Source organism: Cottoperca gobio, chromosome 20, assembly GCF_900634415.1.
Source record: "Cottoperca gobio chromosome 20, fCotGob3.1, whole genome shotgun sequence".
Taxonomy (NCBI): Eukaryota; Metazoa; Chordata; class Actinopteri; order Perciformes; family Bovichtidae; genus Cottoperca; species Cottoperca gobio.
In genome coordinates, this window is record NC_041374.1 from 7,040,415 (window position 1) to 7,051,323 (window position 10,909).

The 10,909-nt window shown below is 42.6% G+C and overlaps 1 protein-coding gene across 1 annotated transcript; it reads left to right on the forward strand.

Moving 5' to 3' along the window:
• Positions 1-646: 646 nt before the first annotated feature.
• On the forward strand, positions 647-9,946 carry mbtps2 (membrane-bound transcription factor peptidase, site 2). Its single transcript, XM_029457447.1, has 11 exons — positions 647-721; positions 1,691-1,839; positions 1,935-2,073; positions 2,755-2,858; positions 3,354-3,481; positions 5,435-5,553; positions 6,020-6,200; positions 7,233-7,339; positions 7,790-7,991; positions 8,358-8,433; positions 9,395-9,946. The coding sequence occupies exons 1-11, from the start codon at positions 647-649 to the stop codon at positions 9,615-9,617; spliced, it is 1,503 nt and encodes a 500-aa protein (XP_029313307.1). The 3' UTR covers positions 9,618-9,946.
• Positions 9,947-10,909: the final 963 nt, after the last annotated feature.

The following is a 10,909-nucleotide window of genomic DNA, read 5'->3' on the forward strand; positions in this document are numbered from 1 at the left end:
CCATTTAGCATTACTTTTTGACACAGCTTGCTGGTTAAAACTGATTTAAAGAATAAGTGTGACATATTCACAGCTTTACACAATCATTATACAGCTTTGTATTACATAATAATAACAATAATAATAGTACAATAATAATAATTATATAATAATAATAATAATAATAATAATAATAATAATAATAATAATAATAATAATAAATAATAATAATAATAATAATACAGAAATACACACACACACACACACACACACACACACACACACACACACACACACACACACACACACACATACACACACACACACACACACACACACACAGCTAGAAGGATATTCAGTCAAAAATAAAGTTCTCTAGTTCAACACGAGGGGGCGGTATCGCTCCGTTTGATGGATTTCTATCTTAAAAAAACGAATGAGAAGAAGCTCCACCCGGAAGTTTGTCGTGCAGGGCTGACGGTTCTTTCTTGTCACAGCATCACTCAAAACAAACCTTTCTTTCCTTCCATATTTAATTTAAAATGTTAACATTGTTGTGTTAAACATGTGTACATGCGGCTAGCTGCTTGGTAAACAGCGGGCAGATGGAGTGATGGAGACAGCGCAGTTTGGTTCATTCTGTCTTCGGAGAGTCCACTGATGCACCATGATCCCTGTGCCTCTGTTGGTGTTTGTGATGGGAGCCTGGTGTGCTGTCTATCTCGCCGACACACTGCTGAAGGTGAATATATGTTCTTATTTTTGCTGTTGAATAAACTACAGCTAACTAACATAAATTAAGCCGTTTCATTAGCCAACAGTTGTGTCAAGTGATGTTAACAGCCTCACTAAATGTTGTGTTGTTATTTAGGGCTATAACTATGTTCTACTATTATTATGTTTCTGTTAATTATAGTAACCGCGAATTTGCATGTAGGCCTAATGATGACAAATGACAGGCACAGAAGTAACCTTCTGGTAGAGCTAAAGCTTAACACATTCACATAAATGTTTAGGACTTGAGTTGGCCTTAACTGGAAGCAGTATTGAACAACACAAATGCAACAATGGTGATTTAAAATAAAATAAAAAACAAGTTATACCAAATGTTTTGTAAAATGAGCTAGGCCTACAACAACGAAGCCTCATTCTGTAAGTATAGACTAACTAGGTAAGTGTTAAACTGGTGACATTGTCCTGTAGTAGAAGACACCAAGTGTCACCAGTGGATTATCATCAGGGCTACCAACGTTTCCATTTGTCTTGGAGTGAAATAGTCAATTACTTTACATGGTCTATTTAATTTGCAACAAAAATACAACAGTAAAATGACTATTTCAAATTCGACACGGATCATAGTCAGGGTCATTTCTGAATATGACTCCATTGAACAAGCAAACTTCTGAAGGAAAACATTTATTTATTTGATTTATGAGAGTTTTGTGAAATGAGAACTTTTTCAATGTGTTACAAACCTATTATGGAAATGTTAAGACTTCTTTTGGGATAGTGTTATATGAGAAAATATGAGATATAATTTCTGAAATGCAATCATCTTCACAGTACTGGTACCGTAACACCACATATAGAACATTTAAGGGATTCTTAACAAAAATGTGTATCTATATTAAAAAAAAACTGATATTCAATATATTGTTCATATCAATGTTTTTTGGAGTAACTTTTTCCACTTTTCCATTAAATCCTGCAGTCGTCAGTGACTCATCGGATCAGATATGAGTCATGGTTGGCGAGTCGAGGGCTGATGTTGTCTCCTTTCCATTTGAGATGGCAAACCACCATGTTCAACCGGCTGTTTGCGTACTGCGCCCGCATCAACCCCCGAGCCCAATACCTGTGGTGAGGACTTCTGTTTAACTAAAGAACTGCACTTAACCCGAACTTTCCTCGTTCCCACTTCCATATTACTTTTTCATGAACTGTATCTCTCCCAGGTTCAACAGCGGTCTGGTGTTTGGTATAATTGCCATGGTGGGATCGGTGGTGCTGCTGGCCAAGACGCTGCAGCAGACGCTTGCTCAGATGACCACAGACAACCCCCGGATGGGAAGTCAGCAGACCCTGCAGGTGGTGGTATGTACACACCGAACTGGGGAGATTTGTAAAGCATTGTGTATCTCTTTTCAGGGTCTGATGTTAACTGGAGTTAAGAGCATAAATGCCCTTGAAAGTTCCTACAAAGCGTGCGATATTCAAATGAGGGAGCAAAAAAAAAATGCCCCCAATTATGGGCAAGGCTCTTATTTAACATTTTTCTCCTGTTTACTTTTTATTCATTGATGTGTCAAATAGCTGTGCATTAATGTGAGCACAATCCTCAGTGGACCACTGTGGGTGATTCAACTAATGTTGGCCATTTATAACCGAGTATCAGCCGGGAGCAAATACACCGCACAGCCAGCGAGGAGAGAAAGGAAAATGCAGACCACACGGAAAACTACAGCATCAGCAAAAAAGGAAACAATTCATTTGAAGAAGGAAACAAAAAAAGATTGAGGGGGGGGGAGGATTTAAATACATCCAGGTGATACAAATGTCGTTTTTATTTGCCAAATGTGCAGTGTAGGTATAATTCATCATAGTTTAATAAAATAGCCTCTTATACAGGGATTAAAACACTCATCCAAATCACATCAAAGTGTAAAAACCATCTGTGAAACCCTGAAGAAGACTGTCGGTATTCATGTTGTGTTTCCGTATCAGTCACAGCTGTGTGTGTCGCTCTTCTTTTTTTGGTCTCGGGCATGTCTTTAGATCCCTGGTGTCAATCTGCCCACCAGTCAGCTGGCCTACTTCTTCAGCGCCCTGATGCTCAGCGGAGTCATACATGAGCTGGGCCACGCTGTGGCAGCATTGAGGTAAAACACACACACACACACACACACACACACACACACACACACACACACACACACACATACGCTTCTCCATAACACAATCTGTTACCAAGGCGGCAGGGCAGAGTGAAGTGCATCCAATGGCCATTAAATTAGAAATAATTTGGAGGTGATCCCATGTAACTGCACAAGGGGGTTAAAGGGGGTTAAAGGGGTTAAAGGGGGTTAAAGGGGGTTAGATATTTTCTATTATTCTATTCATTTAAAATGTATAAATCAAGATGTTTTTCAACCTGGTTTGGTGTCATTCTGTCCCTGATGTTAGTGCGACACACTTAGTATTACTTAAATCGTCGTGATTTAATAAGCAGCAAAGTTACATACAGAAATCTCTTCTATTGTGAAATGACCACATCTGCTGATCATGTGTTCATGATCCCATCACTTAGAGTAAGATGCTGATATTTGAATGTGTTCTCTTTCGGACCTGTTTTTTAATTTGTAATATTTTTCTAGGGAGCAAGTACGAGTAAACGGCTTCGGCATGTTTGTGTTTGTGGTGTACCCCGGTGCGTTTGTGGACCTCTTCACCACACACCTCAACATCATATCACCCACTCAGCAGCTCCGCATCTTCTGTGCTGGTAAGACTTTTTATCCATAAATGTTGCGATCAGTCCTTATCACAGAGGTGATTGTTTTTGCCGGCTAATGTGATCACAGCTAGTAATGAAATTTCTTACAAACATTTTGATTAATGCTCATTCCTGTCAGTGAAGGTCGCCCTGAGGTCAATTATTTCTGAACACCGAGACAGCTGCTTCACATCAAATCATTTCATTCTGCAATTAAGGAAATTAGATTTTAATTGATTGGTGGAGCTGGGAGTTATTCACGCATGATTGTGGCTGATGGTTAAAGGCTGATTATTTTCAATGCTGTCTGGTCAAGAAGAATGTTGCCCCTTTCGATTAGGATATTTTAGTTGTAGTAGTTTGCCATATTTATCGTATTCTAATTTATTCTTTATATTTTGAGGGTGCGGGTGGTTTAATGTAATCCAATGAACAAATTACGGAACATAGCTGTGATATTTACAAGCGAGTCATGCAGCTGTACTTCTTCTCCCTCCGTACTGAGGGCGCTGCAGTGACTCACTATCGCCTCTAGAGGAACAAGTGGTATTACAGACTGGACGGAGCGTAGCTAGCTGTTAGCATGCTAACCTCAGTAGATCTCTCTGCATAACGTCAACACCTCTTCACATTCTGTCGGTAATGTTAAGTTGTTTCTTTATGTTTATATGCTGTTATATCTTACACATTGCACCTTTTTCAAAGCGGCAGAAAATAATGCTCATATGATTCAAATTACTGCAAAATAAATATTTTATAAAGTAAATCCCCATTAAAGTAGATGCCCATTATGAAAGTACATTTCTTACTTGGACTTTATACGACATGTGGTCTATGTTCATTATAAATTGTGCTGTAAGTTTCTTCTATTTTGCTTTGGTGTTCGTAACCATGTTTTACAATATTTCTGAGGTTAATTTAGAGACTTTGATTGTCAATAATATTTATTTGAGTAATTGAGTTAATTGAGTATTTATCTGTACATAGCAGGTATGTTAATGTTCATACATCTGTTCATGATGCTGAACATCAGGTAAGTTCTGTGTACAAGCAAAATCCTTGCTATTATAGTGGAATAATAATCAATGTGGTCCTTTTTTAAAACTTTACATCCTTTACAAAAACAGGGAACAGAGACTCTGAGCTCCCTGTAGATGCTAATGTGTCAAGTCAGCTGTCAAAGTGTAAGAGTGTTAATGAAAGGTAGGCTGTAGGCTGTTGGAAGCCTTCAGAGGGCAGTGAAGAGCTACTGTAAAACCATCTGTATCTCTTAACGAGACACACATTCCTCCAGGCTTTTTCTTTTGCTTAATGTGACAAGAAAAAAAAAAAACAAAACCCTCGGCTGGTGACTGCAGGCACTAAACTGAGACGTCCAATCAAGTCATATGACAAACCAGAGAAGGATGCTATTCCCATCAGGGGAGTGGTGACATAACGGCATGCTGAGTTTATTTTTCAGTCTCGCGCTCTCTCTTCACAGCAGAGTTCTCCCTGCACACACGGGGGGGGGGGGGTTCTCTCATAACATGTTTATTATTTATTCCTGTAGAGATAGGTGGTGCAACGCTAATAGTTTGTTTACTGTATGAAGTCGATATGAAAAATATAAATGCACCCTTTTAGGCCTGAAATTTAAAACCGTTTAAAGATTCTGGGACTTTTTGGCTCAATCTATCTTCTCCTCACCAGATACTTTGTTGCTTCATGCTGCTGTCACGTTTGAATGATGGCTTTGCATGTTTTGTATGTGTGAGGGGGGGGGGGGGGGGGGAAAAGACCGAAACGTTGTGTCTTGACCTCATCAAGCAACGAGACATGTCCTCATGTGGTTATGGGAGACTGAATGTGCCTTCTTGCATAATTAAGACGGTATAGACGGCTATTTTTAGTTGAGCAGCGGTTACTGTTTTGCCACGACATCTAGCAGTCAGAATATGTTCCTGTTTTTCTTTCTTTTAGGAGTGTGGCACAACTTTGTTCTGTGTGTGGCAGCGTTAGCCTTCCTCTTCCTGTTGCCCATTTTTCTGTTCCCCGTGTACTCCACCGGTGGCGGGGCGATGGTCACCGAGGTCGTGCAGGTCAGTCCAGCAGGTTTTCTAATGCGTAATGCAACATTTGATTGACTTCTATCGAAATATTGAACCCAGTCCGTCACATTCACATCGAGCGTTTTATTTTCAGAGTGGCCTTCGTGCAACAACATGTAGTAATGGTTGCTTGTTTGCTTCACTATAGCATGTTTTCCATTGTCACAGTAAGTAATAGCCTTCATTTATGTGGGCGGAATTGGCGGAGCGTTAATTATATTTTAAATCATTGCCCCCTTCACATTTATACAGTCAGTAATTCACTCAGCCAGTAGCTGAAGGAAGTTTATTGCTCAAGGATTCATTGGCAGTAGTTGGCAAGGGAACGCGTATTTGTCAATTCCCTTCTCCACCCAGATTTTTTTTCCAACTATTGCAAGACATAACACCATCAAACTATGTTTCTTTGACCCCTTGTCCATTTGAACCAATTTTGATATCAGTGTCTTCCAACCAGGGCGCTGCGGCTGACGGTCCCCGGGGTCTGTCAGTCGGGGACATCGTGACAGGGCTGGAGGACTGTGCAGTCAGGGGTGTGGAGGACTGGAGCAGCTGCCTGTCTCACATCTCTCACACCCCACAGACTGGATACTGTGTCCCCAGCACCAGTCTGCAGCCCAGCTGGGCCCATGGACGAGGTGAGTGTGCTGTTTGTCCAGTGAAGGGCACACAAAGGTTCTGTCAAAGTATAAACCGAGAGTAACTTACCAAAGAGTCAGCAGTGTGCCTCTGGAATAAAGAGTTATTCACTGTTCAAGTATAATCTGTTCATGAATGAATACATAAAAAAAAAATTCTTATTCAATTATTGATTTTCTTAATAAAAGTCACGGGCCAGCTGTGAGCCGGAGTCATGTGTGAGGTCAGAGCTCAACAGCTGGCCAACCAGAGCTCCTGTTGCTTCTCTGTGGTCTATAACTATTCCAGAGGCACATCAGACTTCACAATGTAGCGATAAATGCCCAAAATGTCAATGTCTTCATCACAGTACCAGAATTGAATCTAGAGCTTCAGTGATTAGTTGATCAATACAACATTAGTCTCCAACTGTTTTGATCATGAATTAATAATGTCAGTGATTTTATTTTCTGCTTTTAGCTTCTCAAATGTGAAGAGTTGATGTTTTTCTTTCATGAATGACAGTCAATTGAATATCTCAAGGATTTGCTTTGCTGGTTGGACACAACTATCAAATGAAAGGCCCCCGTTTCACTGTTTTAACATTTGAATCAAACAATTAATCCAAATATACATTGCAGATTAATCGATAAAGAAAATATCTCTTAATTGCTGCCCTAATTTCTTTCTTTTAACCAAGATAATCTAAGACGGCATTCCTCATCTTCTCTCCATCATATAAAACTTCCCCACAGCACGTGCTACACTTAATCTACTTTTAATCTACTTCCTTGTTACTTTGATAATGTTAATGACTTCAGCATCTGCCTTTCCGCTCCGAGTTACTAAAACATGCTTTCTTCCAAATGGATATGTCTGCACACTAATTAATACTTAAACAGTCGAGTTAGTTTGTGTGAGTACACAGAGTTCCTGATGGTGTGCGAGGAGTCGGCAGCATAATCTCCGTTATGTCATGTCGCGTATGATACTGTCCTCTGTCTGATCACTCTCCTCCATTTTTCTTCTTCTTCTTCTTCTTCTTCTTCTAGCGTTCAAGCGTTTGGATGGAACGATGGACTGCTGCAGCAACAACAGCCTGACAGACCTCTGCTTCTCTTACATGAAACCACAGAGCAAGAGCAGCAGAGAGAGAGAGGTGACACACACACACACACACACACACACACACACACACACACACTCACACACAGGCTGGTACTGTTTGTGACTGCTTCATCATGTGAGCAGGTTTTCCAGCTAGACATTTAAGGATATTTATATTTCTTCCTTTCATCCACTTCCTTTTATTTGCATTTTGTGCCACTTTGCAGCGACGCGAGTTCATTGCACGCAAAGAACAATTACGAGTGCACACAAAATCAATTTTCACGTTCTATTGTTGAAAGATAAAAGTATAATCTCAACGCTACGAGAAAACAGAGTCTTTGTGCGACCCTGACCTGTTTTTACAAGATAACCACCAATGTAACGTTAAAACGATCTATCATGAATGAAGATATGTGTAAAAGAAAACAAGATAGCACCCGAAAGGTTTCTCCTGACTGCCTTCTCCTATACTTCCACGTATGTCATCCTGCGGCCGCAGTACGCCTGCATGCCGGTGCGTAAGATGGTGACGGGGACGCAGGTGTGTCGCGTCGACGACAACTGCGCAACCGCACACTCCACCGCCGCCAGCATTTGCGTCACTCCGTCTCTGGAGAACCAGACTCGCTTCATCCGTGTCACACACCCGCCCAACACACACATGCTGTTTGTGGGGTATCCGCCGCACCTTCAGTACGCTGGTAAGTATTTTACATTTGAATCATTAAGAGAAGTAGAAGTATACCAGGCGTGATGAACGTATCTTAGGCCTTTTTTTTAAGTGCAATTGCTTGTAAGATTTGCAACAATATATCTCTTTTTGATAAATAAGTCCCACCCCCAGAAGGAGGCACGAGAGCTTGTATCTGTAATATTCACATAATTGCTGTTTACAGTCTTCAAGTGACGCACAACACATGTGCAGGAAGAGGCTTGTTGTCTTGTCTGCTGCTATTTCAGACGGACGCAAACGTGATGACTGGATCAAACCTGTAATCATGAAGTCAACCACACAGTGCGACTGTAACACCCCCCCCCCCCCCCCCCTGTGTTTTTGTCCTCCCCAGTGAGTCTGACCAACTTTATCCCCCGTTTTGGTTTCCTCCACCTGGATCTGCCCGTCTTCTTGGAAACCTTCTGCAAGTATCCTTTCACCCAACTAAGGAGCGATGAGCTGTAAGGAGATGATGAAGGTAGAAGGAGTTTGCTCACTCACAGTACAAGCAAATGATGGTGTTTTTACTTTTGACGATAGAAGGGTCAAATGTGCTCTTGGTCTATCGTGTGTAAATGATAAACGTCTTCTAAATGTTTATACAGCAGACTGAACATTCAGTCTAATGGCTGCTATGTTGAATAAAAGTCCCCTCCTCAGACAATAGGCCTGATGAACTTCCCACGTCTGATGACTTGAATGTAACCCTTGAATGTAACCGGTCCCCAGCCAAGTCCCAACGTACTGCGCTGCTGCCACCCTTTACTGTTTTTATAATGCTTTTTTCTTGTGTCTTGTGGGACTGTTGAAAACACTGCAAGAGAATCTGAAGTTGGCTCACATTAGCCAACACAAGACACCAAGGAAGGCTACAGCAGCAAAACCGCTGAGTGTGTTGAATTTGACCATAAGTGCATTTAATTTCCTGCACGTTCAACTTGTTATTTTCTTCTTTGAAACATTAAAGGGTCTCGCTCTAAAGGCAGCGCTGACGAGCAACCACTCCCTCCTCTGCTGCACTTATTATCTGTACACAAGCTCATCGTCTATAAACGCAATAAGGGAAGCTCACATTGTTTCTTTTCTTTATCACTTGTATTTGTACTGCGCTACACGGTGACCTTCCATCACTGTAGAAATGTGAAGTTACTGACAGTCAGCTGCTGAAACGGGTCATTTTCTCACTCTTAAGATATTTCCCGTCGCTCCATGTGACTCCGCACAGTGTATGCATGACACGAGGGGGAAATACACACCAGGGAAAACATCAGTGTGAAACCATCTCACCACCACTACTTAAGAGATCTTGAGGTGAGATTATGTGTGTGTGTTCGTGTGATGTGTCCAAGGTCATACTGCAGCGTAATCCTTAACCCTCCCGTCTCTCAGATATGTGGTGTCCCTCTCTGGCGCGTTAGCCGTAGTAAACTCCGTGCCGTGCTTCGCTCTCGACGGTCAGTGGATGCTGAACGCACTGCTGGAGGCCACGCTGGTTACTGTGGTAACGGACCGTCAGAAGCGTGAGCTGATTGGTTTCTTCCTGCTGCTGGCGGGCAGCGCCCTGCTGGCGGCCAACGTGGCACTGGGCCTGTGGATGGTCACGGCGCGGTAGCCACAGTGGCGAGCTGCTCTGGCGAGACTAAAAAAAACTAAATGAATAAATCCCCCATGCGGACTGAGAGTTGTCCTCTCAGGATGTGTTTGACAAGTGTGGACCATTAAACTGTGAACATGCAGGGAACAGACCGCGTTACCCAATTTCAGGAGACTGTTGAGCAGAACATTACTCTGCTTTACTGGACCACCAGGGAAATCAATAACCAACCATCTTCCACCATATACTCACAAAGCACACATGTATACAAATGAAAAAAAAAATGCACTTGCCGTAGAGCACTGTACGATATGACTGTTTACAAACACTGCACAATCTTTCCAGAAGGTAATATCTATGATGCGTTTGACGTTTTGAGAGAAAACCGTCTCCTTGCGTTTGATTCCAAAATGCCATATTTCCTGTTGACACGCTGTTTTACTTAAGCTCAACGTGCTGCAGAGAGGCTGCAGAGAGGCTGCAGAGAGAGAGGCTGCAGAGAGAGAGGCTGCAGAGAGAGAGGCTGCAGAGAGAGAGGCTGCAGAGAGAGAGGCTGCAGAGAGAGGCTGCAGAGAGAGAGGCTGCAGAGAGAGAGGCTGCAGAGAGAGAGGCTGCAGAGAGAGAGGCTGCAGAGAGAGAGGCTGCAGAGAGAGAGGCTGCAGAGAGAGAGGCTGCAGAGAGAGAGGCTGCAGAGAGAGAGGCTGCAGAGAGAGAGGCTGCAGAGAGAGAGGCTGCAGAGAGGCTGCAGAGAGAGGCTGCAGAGAGAGAGGCTGCAGAGAGAGAGGCTGCAGAGAGAGAGAGGCTGCAGAGAGAGAGGCTGCAGAGAGAGGCTGCAGAGAGAGAGGCTGCAGAGAGAAGAGGCTGCAGAGAGAGAGGCTGCAGAGAGAGAGGCTGCAGAGAGAGAGGCTGCAGAGAGAGAGGCTGCAGAGAGAGAGAGGCTGCAGAGAGAGAGGCTGCAGAGAGAGAGGCTGCAGAGAGAGGCTGCAGAGAGAGAGGCTGCCCATGGGAACACATGCAAAGGAACGAAAAAAAGCAAAGTTTAAAAAGCCGTACATTTATTGGAAAATGCATGAAAGTACTTTGAATGACTATTACATATCACTAGTGGAAAAAAAAAGATGAACTACCTAATATTCATGTGGCAGTATTTCAGTGTTGGCTCCTCACAAGTGTGTACTATTGGTTGATTCTTGGGGACGACTCCTCCAGTGTTTTGTAATGTCCAACAAATGTTTGAAGGCGGGGAATCCCATTTTGAAACGAAACAGATTTTGCTTCCGTCGAGCGTCTTTCTCTTCCTGGGAAAATGA